The 20,417-nt window shown below is 44.4% G+C and overlaps 3 protein-coding genes across 5 annotated transcripts; 2 read left to right on the top strand and 1 right to left on the bottom strand.

The window, feature by feature from the left end:
• Positions 1-5,442: 5,442 nt before the first annotated feature.
• LOC127784535 (protein ALP1-like) lies at positions 5,443-10,737 on the bottom strand. 2 transcript variants are annotated; one of them, XM_052311862.1, is made up of 4 exons: positions 8,574-10,737; positions 7,839-8,094; positions 7,524-7,749; positions 5,443-7,448 (listed from the first exon to the last, which is right to left on the bottom strand). In XM_052311862.1, exons 2-4 carry the CDS (start codon positions 8,082-8,084, stop codon positions 7,000-7,002), a joined length of 921 nt encoding a protein of 306 aa, XP_052167822.1. In that variant the 5' UTR covers positions 8,085-8,094; positions 8,574-10,737; the 3' UTR covers positions 5,443-6,999. The 2 variants fall into 2 exon arrangements, with proteins under 2 accessions (XP_052167822.1, XP_052167821.1); XM_052311861.1 differs by having other exon boundaries at positions 7,839-10,737.
• Positions 10,738-10,868: 131 nt separating this feature from the next.
• Positions 10,869-12,066, top strand: LOC127784536 (uncharacterized). Its single transcript, XM_052311864.1, has 2 exons — positions 10,869-10,959; positions 11,459-12,066. The coding sequence occupies exons 1-2, from the start codon at positions 10,953-10,955 to the stop codon at positions 12,064-12,066; spliced, it is 615 nt and encodes a 204-aa protein (XP_052167824.1). The 5' UTR covers positions 10,869-10,952.
• A 5,293-nt stretch (positions 12,067-17,359) lies between these two features.
• Positions 17,360-20,417, top strand: LOC127784856 (cinnamoyl-CoA reductase 1-like). Of its 2 annotated transcripts, none has more exons than XM_052312261.1 (5): positions 17,360-17,587; positions 17,714-17,868; positions 17,996-18,178; positions 18,499-18,851; positions 20,057-20,417. In XM_052312261.1, exons 1-5 carry the CDS (start codon positions 17,401-17,403, stop codon positions 20,244-20,246), a joined length of 1,068 nt encoding a protein of 355 aa, XP_052168221.1. In that variant the 5' UTR covers positions 17,360-17,400; the 3' UTR covers positions 20,247-20,417. The 2 variants fall into 2 exon arrangements, with proteins under 2 accessions (XP_052168221.1, XP_052168220.1); XM_052312260.1 differs by having other exon boundaries at positions 17,990-18,178.

Raw genomic sequence — 20,417 nt, 5'->3', positions numbered from 1 at the left:
TCGAAGGAAACGGGGAAAGGACGCCGCAATTTCGAGGGGAATGCAAGGTGGCCCGTGCCACATGACGGGCAGCGAAATTGGGCTGGTCCGTCATCAGGTTAGACATGGGCCAAAAGTTTAGTACTTATTTCGGCGAGGGGATAAGTCCATCTTAGCCCTCATCAAATAATCCAAAAGAGAGAACAACAAAATAGGAGTGGTTTTGGCGTACATTGATGGTAACGTGGCAGTCCAGTGAACCAAAAAGTAAAAAAAAATTGGGTAAAATCATTGAACCCACATGTTAATTAATGTGCCGCTTGTTTACGGTTCTCCCTTCTCTTTATCTTCACTCACTCACTCATCAAGATCAAACTAGCCACCTGTCGATTGCTGCTGATAGCTCGATCTTGGTGAGTAAGGTCAACACCACTACCTCCAATTCGCGAGCATTGTGCCCCACCTCCTCCATCAGCTCGTTGCCAGTTCCTCAAGCCGCCATCACGACATCACTCTCTAGAGTTGCACAATATAAATGCGTCACCTTGAGCTCCAAATTCACGTCCTTCCATCATCATCGGTTATGCTGTCTTGAGCGTCAAGTTCGTTGCATATGACGAGGTATGTCTCCGTGCAATATCTCCTCCTAGAGCTCCACCTTCGCCACCATCTTATCGAGCTTTGCCTCTATTGTCATCTCCTCAAGCCCCACCGCCTACTCTACCACCATGTGCTCGGCAAAGGAAAAATATGCCACCCTAAGCGAGCTTGAGCTCGACCTCAAGCTCTACCTCAACGCGGCTGCCACCTCCTCCTTGAGTTCCATCTCCACCGACATTTGCCTCAAGCTCGAGATCGAGGAGCTCGCCAAAATCTCTCTCACACACTTCTGGTGATGGCCGCACCACTAAGATCAAGTAGAATTCCCCATCTTCCCTTGCTCACCTCATCTCTTATCACCATCTCTCTCTTCCCAAATCCCTTCACTCACACCACAAGCATCCTTCTACTCTCCCTTCCTAGATCCGAGAGGTGCGGCAGTAGAGGATAGGTGCGCTGGGAAGCGATGGTGCTTCGGGAGGACACACACCACAAATGCAGATCTCGCGGCTACCCGACAGAGGTGGAGGCGGAGCTCATCAGGCCTAGCCCTAGGAGATGTAGGCAGCAGGACGACCGCACTAGCCCTGGAAAAGTAGGGGCCCCACCTACCCCTTGGATTAGTGATGCGATCAGGTAAAAACGTACTCCCTCCGTCCCAAAAAAAGACAAATCCTGGTTTCCGTGTCCAACATTTGACCGTCCGTCTTATTTGAAAAAATTATGAAAAAAATTAAAAAGACAAGTCACGTATAAAATATTAATCATGTTTTACCATCTAACAACAATGAAAATACGAATTATAAAAAAAATTCATATAAGACGGATAATCAAAATTGGACATGGAAATTCAGGATTTGTCTTTTTTGGGACAGAGGGAGTAGTTGGTACTACTACTGTCACCGCATGCATCACGAGACGAGTAGGTAGTAGAGTAGCAACCAAGGTGGTCTCAGCTAAGCTAACGTGAATCAATTTCCCACCATGCATTTGCTCATCTGCTACTACCGCAATCAACAAAATGGTAAGATTAGATTGTTTGAATTAATTCGGTACCTTTTTAGCTGGTAACATATACAAGTTCGACCACTAGCATGTTAAATTTTCAATTATCAGCACATTCTTAATAAAATGTCATTGAGAAAGTAAATGGTTAAATGGTTTGGTCACTTAGGATGTGTTTGGATGGTGGTCAAGGGTGGATGGGATTGGGCCATCCAGTTTTTTAGGGATATGGCCATCCAGTTTTTTTTGTTTGGTTGGATAGATGGGATGAGCCAAGTTTTTGTTTGGTTGGATGGATAAAAGGTGGATATGGTGAGCCAATTTTTTGTTTGGTTGGATGGATGAGTGTTGTCATCACCTTTTGGATGGAAATGGTGAGAATACCTCCTATCTGGTATACTTTGGAAAATTGGATGGTTGCATGTACAAATAATCAAATGCATAACGTATTTGTTGTCTACCTTGAGAACAGAAAATTAAAATTAAACAAGATGCTCATGAGCGTTCATGTTACTTGTATGCATATTTGTCCATGGATCATGAGCCCAAGACAATTTTTTTCAGAAATTTTTAACATGCATATGTGTTACCAGTTAGCACACATAACAGGAGGGGAGCACACACATACAACACACCATATGCTCCCAGAAATGAAATATGCAAAAATATATCAATTAACCATCATCACCACATCTGAATTTTACCATCAACCATACATCCCATACAAGTGACTGGTTTAGGGACAAAAGTAGGCTAACACAAGCCTATTTACCATCTACCAAATGCCATCACACTTAATACTCATAGTTTAATGTCTGAGTATGCAAAAGAAGGTTGAATGCAGGCCTATTACCATCTAACATATACCATCACACAATACTCATAGTTCATTGTCTGAGTATGCAAAAGAAGGTTGAACACAGGGCAACTACCAACAGCATCACACAACCATCACAACACAGTTCACCCATTAAAAGTGGTGGCAATATATCTTGCAACCCAAGTGACCTTGTGAGCAAATGCAAGGGTAACAAACACCCTTGCAGTTGGAGGATTGTCAACTAGATGTGCATGATAATGAGCAAGATGTGCATCTTCAAACCCTGGAATGCTATTGTCACACCCCAAAGTTCATTCCCAAGCCTAAATTGAAGTTATAAATGGTCTCAAGAAAATACTTATGTAAATCAAGAGAAAACCTTAATAAAGTAATACAAATAATAATCGAATCTGGCATGTGGAATTTTTCTTGAGTTCTACATGTCGAAATTCACTAACAGGATTTTTAGTGGAATTTTCAGAGCCCTAGAAATAATTTTAACCAATTAAAATTGAGCATGCAATATTTTAATTCCAGGGAAAATCCTTTTCTTCCTTTTTCTTTTTCTTTTTCCCCTTTTTCTTTTCGAATGGGCCGCCGGCCCATTCTCTCCTTTTTCTCCCCCTCCTCCCCGCTGGGCCAGCCGCAGGCCGAGGCCCAGCCAGGCCGCCCCGCCTCACTCCTCTCCCGGGGTCGCCGACAGGTGGGGCCCACCTGTCGGGTCCTCCCCCAACCTCCCGCCGCCCGCGCCGGCCACCAACCCCGAAACCGTCGCCGCCGCGCCCCACCTCCCCCGCTTTCCCCGCACCCACGCCGCGTCGCCCGCGCCCACGCCACGTCGCCGCCCCCTCTCCCCGCGTCTCCCGGCCGCGCCCGCGCCCGAGATGGCCGGGATTCGGTTTTCGATTCCCGCCTCTCTCTCTCCTCTCCCACTCCCCCACGTTCGCTGGCGATTCTCGCCTCTCTCGGCCACGTCCGGCCCCCTCTCTCCCTATTTAAGCTCCGCCGTCACCCCCTCTCTCTTTTTCCCCATTTTGCCGAACACTCCCGAGCTCTCCATCGCTCCCGCACCGTGCATCCACCCGCCGCTGCCTTTCCCGCCACTCCGGCCGCCGCTAGCCGCCGCTAGGCTCGCCGCCGCACCGCGCCGTCACCGCCGTCGAGTTCGCGTGGCCGAGACCCACCCCGTCCACCCCTCCTTCGTCGAGGTTCGCCGCCGGAGCGCCGTTCCCACCGTGCGACGGGCACCCCGAATCCCGTCCGCCGGTTGCCGTCATCCTCCCGTGGTCGCCGTCGCCGTTCGCCGTCGTCTTCCTCCGCGCCGGCCACTCTCGGTGAGGCATCTCTCTCCCCTCTATTCCCCTCCCTCTCCTTCCTAGCCGCCGCTTAGCGCCGCCGCCCTCGCGTCGCCTTCGCGTCGCCGCCTCCGCCGCAGGTTGCCGTCGCCGGCAACGCGTGCGCGCGCGCGCCGACGCCATCGCCGTGGCCGGCCGGCCGGCCTTGAGCCGAGCCGAGCCGGGTCGCCGCCGCCCGTCCGATCAGCCCCGGGGGCGATCTGGGCCGTCGGTCCCATGGACCGGCGATGGACCACCCACATGGTCCCGGTCCACGGTGGACCCCCCCCTTTTGAGCCGCTGCCGAGTGGGCCCGCGTGCCAGCGCCCCTCTCCTCCCTCCCCCGAGCCGCTGACCGGTGGGCCCCGCATGTCGGCGCCCCCCCCCCCCTCCTTGATGACGTCAGCCCTGGAAGGCTTTATTGCGCAATAATTCATTAAGGTTTTTCTTTTATAGTAATAAACACAGTGAATTTTCCAAAATTCATAACTAATTCATCCGAGCTCCGTTTAAGCCCATTCAAGTCTCAGTAAATCAAGAAAAATGTGTAGAATCCATTAAAAATGGTTTTGTTCTCTGTTTCAGTAGTCTTATAGCCTGTTTGCAATGTTTGCCTTGTATGTCGCTAGGTTCCTCCAGCAGCAGAGCAAGGCAAGTCATGCTTGTCACTTGATCATGTTGGTCCTATATTGCAAATGTCCTAATGTTTTCTTTCAAATGCTGCATTTTGTTTTGCAATGATACTACGGGGTGATTACCTATTGTTACAGCCATGCTATTTTGATACCATGCTCCTTTGTTAGCTTGGGTTATAACATGAATAGATTTTGGACTAGGAATTGCTTAGCCATGCTTAGTTCCACTAGCACACAATGGGGAAAGCTCACTAAAATATAGCCTTTAGGTTCAATTGGTAAGCTTGGTTCAGTACCACCGTCTTGGTGTTGGTTAATTAAAATGAATCACATGGTGGGCTGTGGGTGCATGGTTTTGCTAGTCGCACCCATGGCAGTTAAGGACCGGTTCGCGGGATGCCCTGGAAGAACTTATCGTACTTACCACAAGCCAGCGTGGGCAACGGCTGGGCTTGTAGTGTAGCTTTCCTCTAGTCGACGCATCCAGGCAAGGGTGGGCGTGATGGAGCGGGGCGGGCCCTGCGACGGCCTCTGTCGCTTCCGGATTCACCTAGGCACGAGAGGGGACTACCCGTTGCCCGCTGGGGACGGGGGTGAAACCTGAGGTGTGGTGTGCTTGGCTAGAGGGGGTTATGCGAAGGGTCCTGTCACGGCCTCTTTTCGGTATGTCATGGTGGCATGTCGGCACACGGAAACGTGTCGTGGGGCTGTGTCTTGTGGGTACAGTTGTACACCTCTGATCAGAGTAAAACTATTCGAATAGCCATGCCCGCGGTTATGGGCGGTCAACCAGATTCACCATGATTAGTCTCACCCTAGTTTAGTCTAATGAAATTGGATAGTATAGGTGGATGTTTGGGCCTGTTGCAACGTGGGATAGCATTGGACAGCGGATGATCAATATTAATTAATTATTACAACTGTTTAAATCTTTCAACTTCTGTCTATAAATGCTCGCTTTATGCAAATGAACCACTCTAGCTCTCCTTTGATAATTCCCTGCATCATACCCCTATTCCAGTATGACTTGCTGAGTACAGTGGGTAGTACTCAGTATTGCTCTATTTTTTTCCCAACCCCAGAGTTCGAGTATGTGTCAGATGGAGGTTTCTCCGAGGAGTAGGCTTCGTCCGTGCCGTCGAGGATGCCTGGAGTGGTGTTCCCGCTGCAGTTCTAGTCAAGGCTTAGCTCCTGTTGTCTTTCGTTTTTCCGCTGCATTTATGTAAGACTTTTATGATGTTTGTAAGACGTGGATCTGAATGTCAACATTGTCGTTTGTGTACCCCGGCCGGTCCTGGACGGGGATTTTAATGCACATTTTGCTTGGAATTCTATTCGGGAATTTCTGGGCGTGACAGCTATGCACACTCTCATACAGGTTATCGGGCAGCTCATTGTTAGATTTTGTAGCCTCTTTTCCAACTTCAACTATTGCTCCAGCAAGCTTGTCACCAACAGATTTAAATGCGCCTATCAGCCCTTCCTCTTCAATTGCAGCAGCAGTCTTTGCTTTCTTGGGTTTGGGTGCTGAAGATGATGCACCATTCTCCTCATTAAGGGCATGAACTCTACTAGCTGATCCAGTTGCTGCAGCACTTCCAATACCAATTTCCTCTTCTTCATCATCATCAATGGGAATAGATTCAGTGGCTAGAGGATCACCTGATCCTTTTGCATATTTCCCTGTAGCCAAGCTATTGCCAAATATGACAAGCATTTTGCTATAATTGTGAATAGGTTTGTTCAGATATTCAGCATCAGCCTTGTGATCCTACAACATGGTTTAATAATAAAACTAGTTTCAGCAACTAATAAAAATTTCAGCAACCAATACAAGTTTCAGCAACCATTATAAATTTCAGCAACCACTATAAGTTTCAGCAACCACTACAAATTTTAGCAACCAATACAAATTTCAACAACCACTATAAATTTCAGCAACCACTACAGGTAAGAATAAAATGGTGTAAGTGTGGTTGTAGCATACCTTGATGTGGTCTGCATAATGTTTATGATCAAGTGATATGATAAAATTGTCATCATCCCAAAGAGCAGCACTCAATTTCCTCAGATCAGCTATCTTAGAATATTTCCTTTTCCAAGTCCTAATGTGATTAGTAATCTGATCTGAAGTCAAATTAATATTGAAGTGATCATTCAGAGCTTTAGCACAAGCCTTCAAGTGGACTTGCTTAAACCCCGAGGAAGTTTTGTTCCCACTAGCAACAATACCCTCGAGGTATTCAAGCATGTAGGTAGACATTGAAGATGTCCATGTAACATGTCTACCCTTATCACTTTGTCCACTTCCCTCCATTGCATAGCATGCATAAAGAAATTGATTTCAGCAAACATATAAATTTTAGCTTGCATATAAATTTCAGCAACCAATACAAATTTCAGGAAGCATATATATATTTCAACAACCACTAAAATTTTAGCAAACATATAAATTTCAGCTTGCATATAAATTTCAGCAACCACTAAAAATATCAGCAAGCATACAAATTTCAGCAAACAATAAATTTCAGCAAGCAAATACATGTCAGCAAATACATAAGTCTTAAAAAGGAGTACATAAGTCCTAGAGTTCCATACAAATACATAGACTACAAATCTAAAATTTTCAATTTCCATGGTGAGCTTGACGATCTTCCCACATTTGGTATGCGGTATCCTGCCTGAACTGAACCATGTATGCATGCTCACTAGCTTGCCCACTTCTTGATGTTGCATAATTGTAGTTGGCTATCCATTCTTCCTCTGATATGATAAAATCATCACCACCATCTTCTATAATCCAATTCTGAATAATACAACAAGCTACCACAATATCCACTTGAGTTGGATAGAGAAAAAATGGAGTAGCATCATCTAAAATTTTCCACCTCCTCTTGAGAGACCCAAATGCATGCTCAACGGTCACCCGAAGAGATGAGTGCCTCAAATTAAATAGCTCCTTCTCATTCTGTACAGGATTAGTCCCCCACTCATTCAAGTGATACCTCACACCACGAAAAGGGGGTAAAAATCTAGGTTTTGCTCCATATCCCGCATCAACTAGGTAGAATTTTCCTAACATATAAGGACAAGTTGGTGAAATGTGTTGTTATCAATAATATTTCTATGCACAAGTTGGACTTACATTACCTTGTGGGACACGAAGGCCATCTGTATGCTCTATAGCATCACGTAAAACTACAGCATCATGTGCTGTCCCCTCCCAACCAGCCAACACAAACGTGAACTTAAGGTCAAAATCTATAGCTGCCATTACATTTTGAGTAGCATGATCCTTCCTACCACGAAAGGAAGGCTCCATATCTTTGGTAACAGAGACTCGTACATGTGTGCCATCAATAGCTCCAATACAATCCTATTTGGTGAACACAAAAAGGTAAAAAATTTAAAAGGGCATAATTTTATGTCTACAAATAATGGTGTACAACTAGTTGTGGATCATACCTTAAAATAAGGATCCCACCTTGGGTTCCCTAATATTTTTGAAGGAGTCGTTATTGAGGGTGGCCTTATTAATTCCTTTCTCAGCTCACCAACAGCATGAAGGACTAGGTTGAAATATCGGCTAACAGTTTCACCGGACCTATAAAAATTAGTGGCAACTACCCTATTTCTAACATTGTGCCCAATTGTATGTAAAAACATAGCCACTTGCTCTTCAACAGGCATATGTATAGTATCCACAAGCATGCCATGATCCCTAAAAAGTTTACAAAAACAGAAAAAAGGTGCTCTTTTAAGCCTTAGCATGTTCACACAGATGGTATCGTTTTTCCAAATCTTGTCATTGAGATAATCAAATCTTTTCCTATCTCTTTCATCTATTGGCCCATAGGTAATTCCTACTCTCCTTGCAACCCTTTTCCTTTTCTTATTTCTAGACTCGATAACCATAGCCATCATTGACAACAACATATATGATGCAGCCGCATAAATCAGAAACCGTGTTCTGCTGTCCATCTACAATGCCAAAGTTTGACCAAATCGGGTCTACCACATTCATGCACACATATATTGAGTCATACAACATATAGCACTCAGATCTGAACAAAATATCACAAAATAGCAACTATAGCACTCTATAATCATTCATGCCCATGCTTAGAAACTACTATAGCACTCGGATCTGAACAAATCAATCCCCAAAAAACAAGAACAATGCTCAGATTTGTAGTATACCTTCAAACGAGGAGGAATGCAAAGAGAGTGATGTTGTTTCTACTCGCCGCCGCAGCTGCCGCGTGGACTCGCCGCCGTGCCGCCTGCAGTCGCCGCCGCGTCGCTTGGAGTCGCCGCCGCCCCGCCTGGAGTTGTCGCCCGCGCCGCCTGTTCCCTCCGCCCGCCGCTAGAGGGCGAGCACCCGCGCCGCCGGTTCCCTCCGCCCGCGCCGCTAGAGGGCGAGAACCCGCGCCGCTGACACCTGCCGCCCGCCCCGCCTGCCGCTCGTCCCCGGCGCGGCCACCCGCTCCGCCGAACCACCCCGCCTGATGCGCCGCCGAAGAGGGAGGAGAGCTAGGGTTTGCCACTGTGAACCGGTGAGAACAGAGGAGAAAAAAGAGAGAAAAGGATGGGAGGAGGTGAGGGCACGCGACCACTTCAGGTGCGCGAGTCGCGCGCAGTCCTGGGCCGCCCCGTTCGGCTGAATCGGCCGGATGCACACAGCCGGCATCTAGAGGGAATATTCCCTAGGGGGTGGCCATATCCCAGTACCGCCCACCATCCAAACACCTCCAAAATTTGGGCGGCTATATCCTATCCCAGCCAATCCCTCCATCCAAACACATCCTTAATGCATTGAGATGTAATTGCTAGATGAGATTGATATTGATACAATAGCCAATGATTTCGCATATATAAATGTCCAAAGAAACTTTTTAAGGTAATATGCATGGCGTGCTTCATATAAATATTGCTTTTGGATGCACTTTAAATGTTTGTTGGTAGCATTTCATATATGTATATATATTGATTTTTTATTTAGATATTACATTAAGGACCTTGTTATTAGTTTCACCCTAGGCCACCAATCTCAGAGGGGGGGGTCTTGGAGCTCATTGAGGGGAGGCGGACACTTTTCCACTACTCGAGCTGCTAACGGTGTTGGAGGTGGTAGAGATAGAGGAAGTAGGTGTACTCATAGGATAAATGATGTGAGCATATTATTTCTTTCTACCTATTAATGATCTGACCCATGCTTTAGCATTGTTGAGTTTTTTTTTCTAAGTTGCTTAGCGTGTTAGGGGGAGGAGGGGATGGGGAGGAGGGGGTGTTCTCAATAGGGTTGGTTTTTAGGCCTTTCACCATTTTTTGCGACAAAATGGTTTTGCATGGTAGATGAGGGACAAGCATGTGGATGGATGAAACTCTCTTGGGCATACTCTTTCAGGGGAGAGGATTCTAATAACTCGAGTGGACGTCTATCCGTTTATTACATGTCAACTAGATGGTTACGAAAAATTTTCAAAAAAATTGACAAGATAGATCAATATGTAATATCACTCCATAACTATGCAAGTTCAAATTCAACTTCTACAAGTTGTAACAAAAATAACAAATTTAATTGTAAATATACATACAGTAATTTGAGTTTTGTTTGTTATTTTTATTACAATTTGTAGAAGTTAAATTTTAACTTGCATGTTTGTGGATTGATATATTACATATTGATCTATCTTATTCATATTTTTTTAATTTTTTCCATAACTATTTAGATGATATACAATAAACGGGTGGACGTCCACTCAAGTTGCTTTAACAGTTTCCCACTCTTTCAGACCTATTTTAATGGTCTGACACTATGCTTTAATATTATTGAGTTTTTTCCTAGACTGTTTAGGGCACTTTTTTTTAGAAAAAAATAATTAAGGGTATCACTACAAGAGCTTAGGCCTTCTATGACTAATTAATTGTGACAATTACAACCTTTTTCTTGTCATTGTACCCCTTCTACGACACACTAGTGACAAAATAGCTATAGTCATTGAATCCCTGTCATTATCCTCCTTCTGTGACTAATAGACCCAATTGTCATTATACGTAGTGACAATTGCACACTTGTCACTGGTCTGTGACAACGGTATTTGTCACTATATTTGTCATAATACATTAGATGGGATGCTAACAAGTGTCTAGTCATCTGACGTGGCATATGACATGGCGTGTGACATGGCATGTGGAATATGACAAAAATAATTGTCACAAAAACGAATTTGGCCCATTTTATAACATGGGCTGGTTTTACAATTATAATTCAAATAAGCCTAACTAGCCCATGGGCCAGCCAACCAATTTTGGCCCATTTCTCAACAGCCTTTTTATTTTTTTCATGTAAGCCCAGTAGTATTTCAGCCCATTTACCTTACCTGCAGGGAAGGCCATTGCGTTCCGCTGGAATCGAAGCGAAGGCTGCAGGGCTAGGGACGAGCAACCGAGGTGACGAGCGCCGGAGCGGGAGCGGGAGGCCAGCCAGGAGCACCGGAGTGGGAGCGGGAGGCTGGTCGCTGGGCTGGCTGAGAGCACCGGAGCGGAGACGGCGGCGGAACCCGCATCCTGCCGTGCATGGCAACTTTGCAGATAACAGATCAACACAAAGAGTGACAGATATAAGTGCTAAAATCAATTAAGTCACATAATATTAAGGAGAACACATGGCAACTTGCATTATGGTGAAGACAACTGTGGTGAGTTCAGAAAAGAATTGATCAAAATGCTGGCATCAAAAGGCAGCAGCAAAGAAGTGGTATAGGCTATAACAGAGTGAAGTTCCTTCTCCCTAGGATGGAAAGAGCAGTTGGTCACCCTAACTATCTAGTAAGCACTCCAATGACAAACCAAACTGTACACTATATGGGTGTAATAGACTACTAAATATTTGTAGATGATGAAGATCCTTTTCAAGTGTTGTTTCAATGCAAATTTGTGTCTAATGGCTCAAGTTGTGCTGAAACAATCATTGTTCTATTTAACCTCAAGAGCTTAAGATAACTAGATAAGATCAATATTGTGCTACTATTTCTAGTTAAATAGGCAGAGCATAATATAGAGGCAAGAGTCAGGGTGTATACCCGAGCTCGCCGCCGCCGCTCGCTACCGCGCCGGATCCGCCGCGCCCGACCTCGCCGCCACCGCCCGCCGCCGTCGTCGTCGCCAAGGTCGTCATCGCCGTGGGGAGGTCGTCGTCACCGCGCCCGAGCTTGCCGCCGCCGCTCGCCACCGCGCCGGATCCGCCGCGCCCGACCTTGCCGCCGCCGCCCGCCGCCGTCGTCGTCGCCGCAGGGAGGTCATCGTCGCCGCGCCCGAGCCGGATCCGCCGTGCCGCCACCGGATCCCCCGCTCCCGCCGCCGGCCGCCCCCGCTCCCGCCGCCCTCTCCGGCCTCCGGATCCGGGCGGTACGAGGCCCGCCGCCGCCGGATCCGGCGGGACGAGGCCCGTGTCGCCGCCCCCTCGTCGTCGTCGTCGGGGTCGGCGCCGCCGCCACCACCCGCGTCGTCGTCGTCGTCGCCCACTCGTTGTCGTCGCCGCCCACTCGTCGTCGTCGTCGAGGTCGGCGTCGCCGCGGAGGGGGCAGCCCGAGCGACAAGGACGACGCGGCGGCCGCCAGCCGCCGGCACGCGCATGCCGCCCACGCGCCGAGAGAGGAAGAGAAAGAGAGGGAGAGGAGAGAAAGAGTGAGAGAGAGAGGAAGGAGAGGAGTGAGGAGAAGGGGAAAATATCAGGGGGGAGAGAGGGGGAGGAAAGATGAAATATTTTGAAGTGGTGAGGAGGGAAATTTTTATCTGAAATTTCGAATCAATTTTTATGGCACTAAATCAACTCGTATAAAAAAGTTGTAAAAAACAAATTTGTATAACTTATTTAGATCTACCATTTTTCTTTTGGTCATTTCTCCATCCGAGTTTGATTAGACTATATAAAATTTGAATTTCAAATTATGACAACTTCAAACAATATTTTCAAATAATAAATGATTTCAACTGAAAAAGTCATCAACAACAAAGTTGTATAACTTATCAAGATTTACAACTTTTGTTTTGGTCATTTTTCTATATGACTTTTTGTTGAACAGTATGAATTTGAATTTCAAATTACGACAACTTCAAACAATATTTACAAGTAATAAATGATTTCAACTGAAAAAGTAATCAATAACAAAGTGGTATAACTCATCAAGATCTATAACTTTTATTTAGGTCATTTCTTCATCTGACAAAGTGATTTGTAACATTGTTTACAAATTTTACATATCTCTCTTATAGTTTATAAACTATAAGAGAGATATGTAAAATTTGTGAACAATGTTACTATCACTTTATTGGATGAAGAAATGACCCAAATAAAAGTTATAGATATTAATGAGTTATACAACTTTGTTATTGATGACTTTTTCAGTTGAAATCATTTAGTATTTCAAAATATTGTTTGAAGTTGTCATAATTTGAAATTCAAATTCAAATTATTGAAACAGAGTCATATCGCAAAATGACCAAAACAAAAGTTGTAGATATTGACGAGTTATACAACTTTGTTATTGATGACTTTTTCAGTTGAAATCATTTAGTATTTAAAGATGTTATTTGAAGTTGTCATAATTTGAAATTCAAATTTTATATAGGTCAATCAAACTCCGATGGAGAAATAACTAAAATAAGATAGGTAGATATCTCAATAAATGATACAACTTTGTTTTGGACAACTTTTTCACATAAGTTTATTTATTATGATAAAATTCGATTCGAAGGTTTAATATTTTGAAATTAATTGAAAGGAGGGAGGCAAAATGGACTTCTCGGCGAGGGAGGAGCAAAAGGGCTGGCCCATAGCTTCATTCCATCTCTGTTTAACCCTTTTTTTTCTTTTTATTTTATTATACTATTGTGAAGTAACACACAAAAGACATAATAAATCAACTTTTATGAAAAATTTGTAGAAACAAAGTTGTAGAACTTATTGAGATATACCATTTTAGTTTTGGTCATTTCTCCATCCGAGTTTTATTGAACTATATAAAATTTGAATTTCAAATTATGACAACTTCAAATAATATTTTTAAATATTAAATGATTTCAACTGAAAAAGTCATCAACAACAAAGTTTTATAAATCATTAATATCTACAACTTTTGTTTTGGTCATTTTGCTATATGACTCTGTTTCAATAATTCGAATTTGAATTTCAAATTATGACAATTCAAACAACATTTTCAAATACTAAATGATTTCAATTGAAAAAGTCATAAACATCAAGGTTGTATAATTCATCAAGATCTATAATTTTTATTTTGGTCATTTTTCATCCGACAAAGCAATTTGTAACATGGCAGTGTGTGTCTCCCAGTGTGTAAAATGTACAAGATGAAAAGAATCAATAATTACATAGCAACGGAAGAGTAGCTTAGTGGTTTGTCCTGGGAAGCCAGTTAGCCAGAGGGCGTGGGTTCGATCCCTCCTCATTGCAAGAAGTGCTACATTTTTGTTCTTTTCCAGTTAATATTCTAACTTACACATGGGTCCCACATGTCCACCTAGACATGCCCACGTGGCTGTGCCAAGGTGTTCCTTTTTTTAAAAAAAATGAATTTTAAATTATGGCAATCATATTCATTCACTTTCGTCATAAACTATTGTCACAAAAAATAGGAAAGGCACATGGTGACATTTGTTTATGACTAAATTACAACTTAGTCACAAACGCTTGTCATCCAAAGAAAAATTGTCATAAACGCATCACTACTGTGACTAAAATGTGTTTTGTCATAGAAGACCAAATTTCTTGTAGTGTATGTTCAGATTGTAGCTAAAATAAACCTTACCAAATTTTGGTAAAGCCAAAATTTTGGCAAGTTAGTAATACTGTGTATTTACCAAAATTTAGTAACAAACTAAACGTGGACATAATTTTCACAACTATACTAAAAATAATATGGTTAAAAATAACATCAATCCGAACAGCCCCTAAAGCTGTTCCATCGTTTTTGGTAATCCATCGTTTTTTTTTCAACGAGGTGGTTTTGTATGGTAAGGGAGATAAACAGATGACGTAAACAAAATTACTCATATCGGTGCATGTGTAATCCATATGAGAGGTTGGCGGATGGACGAAACTCCCTAATAGATAAGGAAGCAAATAGGGCCAGAGTTTTCCATGGCTCATGTAGCTTTGTGTGATGCTTAATTACGAGTTGCAGTACGACCGAGATCTGTCATGTCGATCAGTGTCGTCTAACCTGCTCACCTACTCGACGGGTAAAATCATAGGGTCGAAATTTAAGTCGGATCAGTTAGCCTTTCATCTCCTTACCAGAAAATCAAACAGAAGCCATCGGCTCCTGTCATGCAGAAGTGGACTGGGTCAATCGATCGGGCTTCTAATTAAACCGACAGCCACCTGAGATGTGTAGTGGTGTCCAGTTCGATCGAATGTTCGATGTACTATACTACGGCTGTGTTTAGATGCAAAGTTTGGATTCAAACTTCAGTCCTTTTCCATCACATTAATCTGTCATACACACATAACTTTTTAATTACATCATCTTTAATTTCAACCAAAATCCAAACTTTGAATCCAACTAACCACAGCCTACCTATGGCTGAAAATCAAGCCTGCAGGGTTCCTGAAAATCAAGCCTGCAGGGTTCCATGGACCTAGCACTGCCATTCGGCAGGACAAGATCATCGAATTACATTAGCCGTAGGTTACATATTTCGATTCGACGTTGGTTGGTTCGACGTCTCTCTCGTACTTTTTCCATATATCCCACAGCGCAAAGAAGAAACTGTTTTAAACACTCGGGTGGACGTCCACCCCTTTCTTGCACGTCATCTAAATAGTTATAAAAAATTTTCAAAAAATTTAACATGACATATTACAACTTGCAGAAGTCGAATTTGAACTTGCATGTTTGTGAGATGATATATTACATATTAACCTATCTTATAAACTTTTTTAGAATTTTTTCATAATTATTTAGATGGCATAAAAAATAGGTGGACGTCCCCAAGAGATTAGAATCCATCCCGGCGCAAAGCTCCTCAATTGCGCCTGCAGTATGCCCGGGTCGGCCGGGGCCGGCCGCGCGCGCGACGGGACGAGACCGTGCAAGGCAAAGCGCGGGGAGAGGACCCGGCCCACGTACGCCGGCGCGCCGGTCGTCGCACGCACGAAACGGCGACGCCGACGTGCAACAACCCCCGCGCACCACACACCAGTGGAGGAGGAGGCATGCAGCTGCTAGCGGCGGATCAGAGATCGAGCCGGGGAGGAGAGGGGCAGACGCGTCGCGTCGCGCACTTGGCGTAGTGGCGTCGGTGGGGTGGGTGGAGAGGACGACTGGACTAGCTAGCTAGCTAGGGAACAGGATTATCTGAGCGAAGTGGAGAGGGTAATTACTTTGTTGTGCGCGATCTCACGGCTCAATGGATGGATGCGGATATGTACGCGCCATAGATACACGGCTCAGGTTGTTGCCGGGGAACTGAAGCTAGCGTGCCGTCTCGTCGATCAGTCGTCACGACGTACTTACTGATCAGCATATTGAGCGAGCTTAGCTAGCTTCTCAAGTACGGAGGCCTTGTTCAAGCTTCAAAGCATGAAAGCATATGGATCCAATGTTTAGTTGATGCACGGGGAAGCAGTACGTAGTATCCCTTAGATATGGGAAAGTGAAATCATCCCTCAAGGGGATATCTCCTCGTTTCGTACATGTCACCTAAATAGTCATAAAAATTTTTGAAAAAAAATAGTAAGATAGATTAATATAAAATATATTACTGCACAAATATGCAAGTCAAAATTCAACTTCTACAAATTGTAACAAAAATAACAAATATATATGCGAATGCACGATAACTATTTTCAGTTTAATTTGTTATTTTGTTGCAACTTGTAGAAATCGAATTTGATCTTGCATGTTTGTAGAGTGATATATTTTATATTAATCTATGTTGTCAATTTTTTTCAAATTTTTTGATAACTATTTAGATGACATGCAAACAACGAGGTGATATCCCCTCGAGGGATGAAAATCCACATACCTTAGATATCACACAAACGTCCTTACTCATCGGTGCTAAATTGAAATTCGGTACAAGTTATCGTTTTGCCGCTCACTTCCATCCCTATGAGCATGCAGTGTGCATAAGGGTATTCGTACGTCTTACATATAATCGAATAAAATGTAGCCTGGTACAACGTCGGAATATGAGTATTTTAGGGTACTGATATACTCCCTCCGTTATTACATATAAGTATTTTAAGGTGTTTAACAAAAAAATAGGTTAAAGAAAAATGATCAGATTTTGAATTGTTTGAAATTGACTCCTAAACACATTGACTAAAAATGTTTTTATTCCCGTGCATAGAATTAATATCTTAGAAATACTTATGTTTACAAAATTTAAATCCTAGAAAAGCTTATATCTAAAAACGGAGGGAGTATGTACTACTAGCATATTTGCACTCAATGTTTATAGAAAGAACTTACCAGTTACCAAACACTCCCATGTACAAGTCTCTTGCTAATATCCTCACTCATGATACACGTGTAGCCCCTACACACCATGTTTGTGGTTCCCTTGTATCTCGTTATCACGAAAGTATGAGTGCAAGCCGGTGGCCAAGAAAAAGAGTAAATCTCTCTTTAATTAGCTAGATTGATGTATGTGGTTACTTACAGGCAAACCACGTACGGGCTGATTAAACAAACATTCATCATATACCATTCATGCATTGTGATCGATCATATCCGAGCAGAAAAGGCTAATAAAAAAGATACCACTGTTTGAGCCGTTTTGATTCCAACGATATAAGGACGCGACGAACAATATTGGTAGTGCTACCGCCTTACCTAACTCCAGGTCGCCGTCTCCCGCTAGCTAGTGGACGCCGCGCACGGCCGGCCGACCTCATCAGCAACTACTACGACTACTTCTGCATCAGAGCTCCGCTTATAAATTTAGTAGCAATCGACGTCTTCCCATCCAACAAATTGCCTAACACTAACAAGCAACGATGACCGTCGTCGTCGTTGCTGATGACGCCGCCGCCGCCGCAGCGGCGGCGCAGCAGCAGGAGGAGCTGCCGCCGGGGCACGGCCAAACGGTGTGTGTCACCGGCGCCGCCGGGTACATCGCGTCGTGGCTCGTCAAGCTGCTGCTGGAGAGGGGCTACACCGTGAAGGGCACAGTGAGAAACCCAGGCACGCACGCACAAACTCGCTGGACATCCATGCAAATAATTTTTGATCAATGATAAAAATGTCCGTACCTGTGTGGCTGTGTGCTTGACTTGGCGTCGACCGTCGACGTGATGCGTTTCTGTGTAGATGACCCGAAGAACGCCCACCTGAAGGCGCTGGACGGCGCCGACGAGAGGCTGGTCCTCTGCAAGGCCGACCTCCTCGACTACGACTCCATCCACGCCGCCCTCGACGGCTGCCACGGCGTGTTCCACACGGCCTCGCCCGTCACCGATGACCCTGTGCGTTCTCCGGACAGATCTTTGCATAGTTGCATCTTGCATACTACTGAATCGATCATATATATCGATCCATGGCTTGGTTTTGGGTTTGGAACGCACGGATCGGTGCATGGTGATGCAGGAGCAGATGGTGGAGCCGGCGGTGCGGGGGACGGAGTACGTGATAAAGGCGGCGGCGGAGGCCGGCACGGTGCGCCGGGTGGTGTTCACGTCGTCCATCGGCGCCGTCACCATGGACCCCAACCGCGGCCCCGACGTGGTCGTCGACGAGTCCTGCTGGAGCGACCTCGAGTTCTGCAAGAAAACCAAGGTCAGCAATAAACCTCTCCATGAAAACTGCATACGTACGTAGCTTGGTTCAGTGTAACAAAACCACGTGGATACTAGATTACCAGCTTACCTAAACTGCAAGGGCAATTTGCCAGCTTATTCACAGTAGCAAAAGATATTGATTACACTGTTCCTATCACAACCAACCCTTGATTTTCAAAACATTTTTTGTGAGAAGAATTAATTCTTATCTTATGGCCACGACATCGATCACGCATAATTATTAATTGCATAAACATGACAACACTGAGCGCACCTGACGTTAACGACGAGTGGTCGACTGTCTTTTCTGCTCATCAGAACTGGTACTGCTACGGTAAGGCGGTGGCAGAGCAGGAGGCGTGCAAGGCGGCCGAAGAGCGCGGCGTCGACCTCGTCGTCGTCAACCCCGTGCTGGTGGTCGGCCCGCTGCTGCAGCCGACGGTGAACGCCAGCGCCGTGCACATCCTCAAGTACCTCGACGGCTCGGCCAAGAAGTACGCCAATGCCGTGCAGGCGTACGTGGACGTGCGCGACGTCGCGGACGCGCACGTCCGCGTCTTCGAGGCGCCGGAGGCCTCCGGCCGGTACCTCTGCGCCGAGCGCGTCCTGCACCGTGAGGACGTCGTCCACATCCTCGGCAAGCTCTTCCCCGAGTATCCTGTGCCCACAAGGTGAGTTTCTGTATGTGTGCTAGTGATCTGTAATCCATCTCTTGATCTGCCCATGCCCTTGCATGTTAATCAGTTGTGTAGATACTAGTAGATATATACTAGATAGCTTAGCTTCAAAAAAGATAGTACTATATTATGCCGCTTACATGCTTAGGACATTTTCATTGCTTTAGTACGCATTTAGCACTTGTATGCTCCTGCCCCCAGCACCAAACTTCCACCTCTGTCGATTAATGCATCAAACACAAACTCATGTTACAAGTGATATTCCTAATTTTTTTTCCTAGATGCTAGGTGTAGTCCTATAAATGTCTTATTAAGGATATGGTTTTTCATCCCTTAAAGCAATATCCCTTGTTTTCTAATGTCATTTTCATATATTCATGAAACAATTTGACAACATAAATTAATTTGGGATACATTATTCCACAAACATACAAGCTAATTTGACTAAAAAAACAAATATACATGTGAATAGGTGTAATATTCATTTTTTGTTTTCAAGTTATGGATCGAATTTAAACTTACATATTTATTAAATGATATACCACATATTAATATATCTTCTCTTTTTTTTTTAGAAAAAAACCATGACTATTTCGATGGCAATAAAAACAAGGGGCACTCCATTTCCTCTTACGCAATTTGTACGTAGAACTATAGTGTGCCCAGCAAAACTAAAATATAAAATTACTGAACCGAACCACAATGATTATTTGGCAAACTTTTATTTACTACTACCTCTGGTACTACTCCATAAGAATTAGTTTGCTTATTACTTGTCGAGTGTACTTTCTTTTCAAAAAAAAAAAGAACTTGTCGAGTGTACTTGGTAGGGTGGATCCCACCTTTGGTTGGTGAGTAAGATAAGGGTACTAGTAAAGCATAAGAAATAGGTGCCCAGGTGCAGGTGAACCAAACACACACGAGTGACGGCAGGCAATACACTTTTTTAAGCTTACTGGAGAAGATTTTAGAATGTAAAGATTTTATACCATCATGGGTAAGATTGAAGCTATTTGTCAGTCCACTCCTCTCAACACGACAAAAGGTGGAAAAATGAACACATAACCTACACCAACTGCAGTTTCATATACGAGTATATGTTAGCAAGTAGTAACTACAAATGCATCTAGGCAAAGTTGGAAACGACAACTCACCACAGTATGATGCACCATTGCTGAAACTTGCCATGGTTGTTCCAGGTGCTCTGACGAGGAGAACCCACGGAAGCAGCCGTACAAGATGTCCAACAAGAAGCTGCAGGATCTTGGCCTCCACTTCATACCTGTGAGCGACTCGCTCTACGAGACGGTGAAGAGCCTCCAGGAGAAGGGGCACCTTCCAGTGCTGAGCAAAGAGATCCCAGAAGAGTTGAATGGTGTGCCAGCATGATACTGTTGAAGAAACAGAGCATTTAACGTTCTCCTGTAACAGTGTTAGGCATCTGTTGTTATGTATGTAAACTAAGTGGATAATGAAAAAACATGGAGACTATCACTGAATATCAACAGACGTGAATTCTGCCCCTTCAGAAATTATATATTTATGTGATTTCACGAGTAA

This window comes from Oryza glaberrima, chromosome 9 (genome assembly GCF_000147395.1).
Source record: "Oryza glaberrima chromosome 9, OglaRS2, whole genome shotgun sequence".
NCBI lineage: Eukaryota > Viridiplantae > Streptophyta > Magnoliopsida > Poales > Poaceae > Oryza > Oryza glaberrima.
Note: the sequence above shows the minus strand (reverse complement) of the source record. Positions and strands in the feature narration are given on the sequence as shown.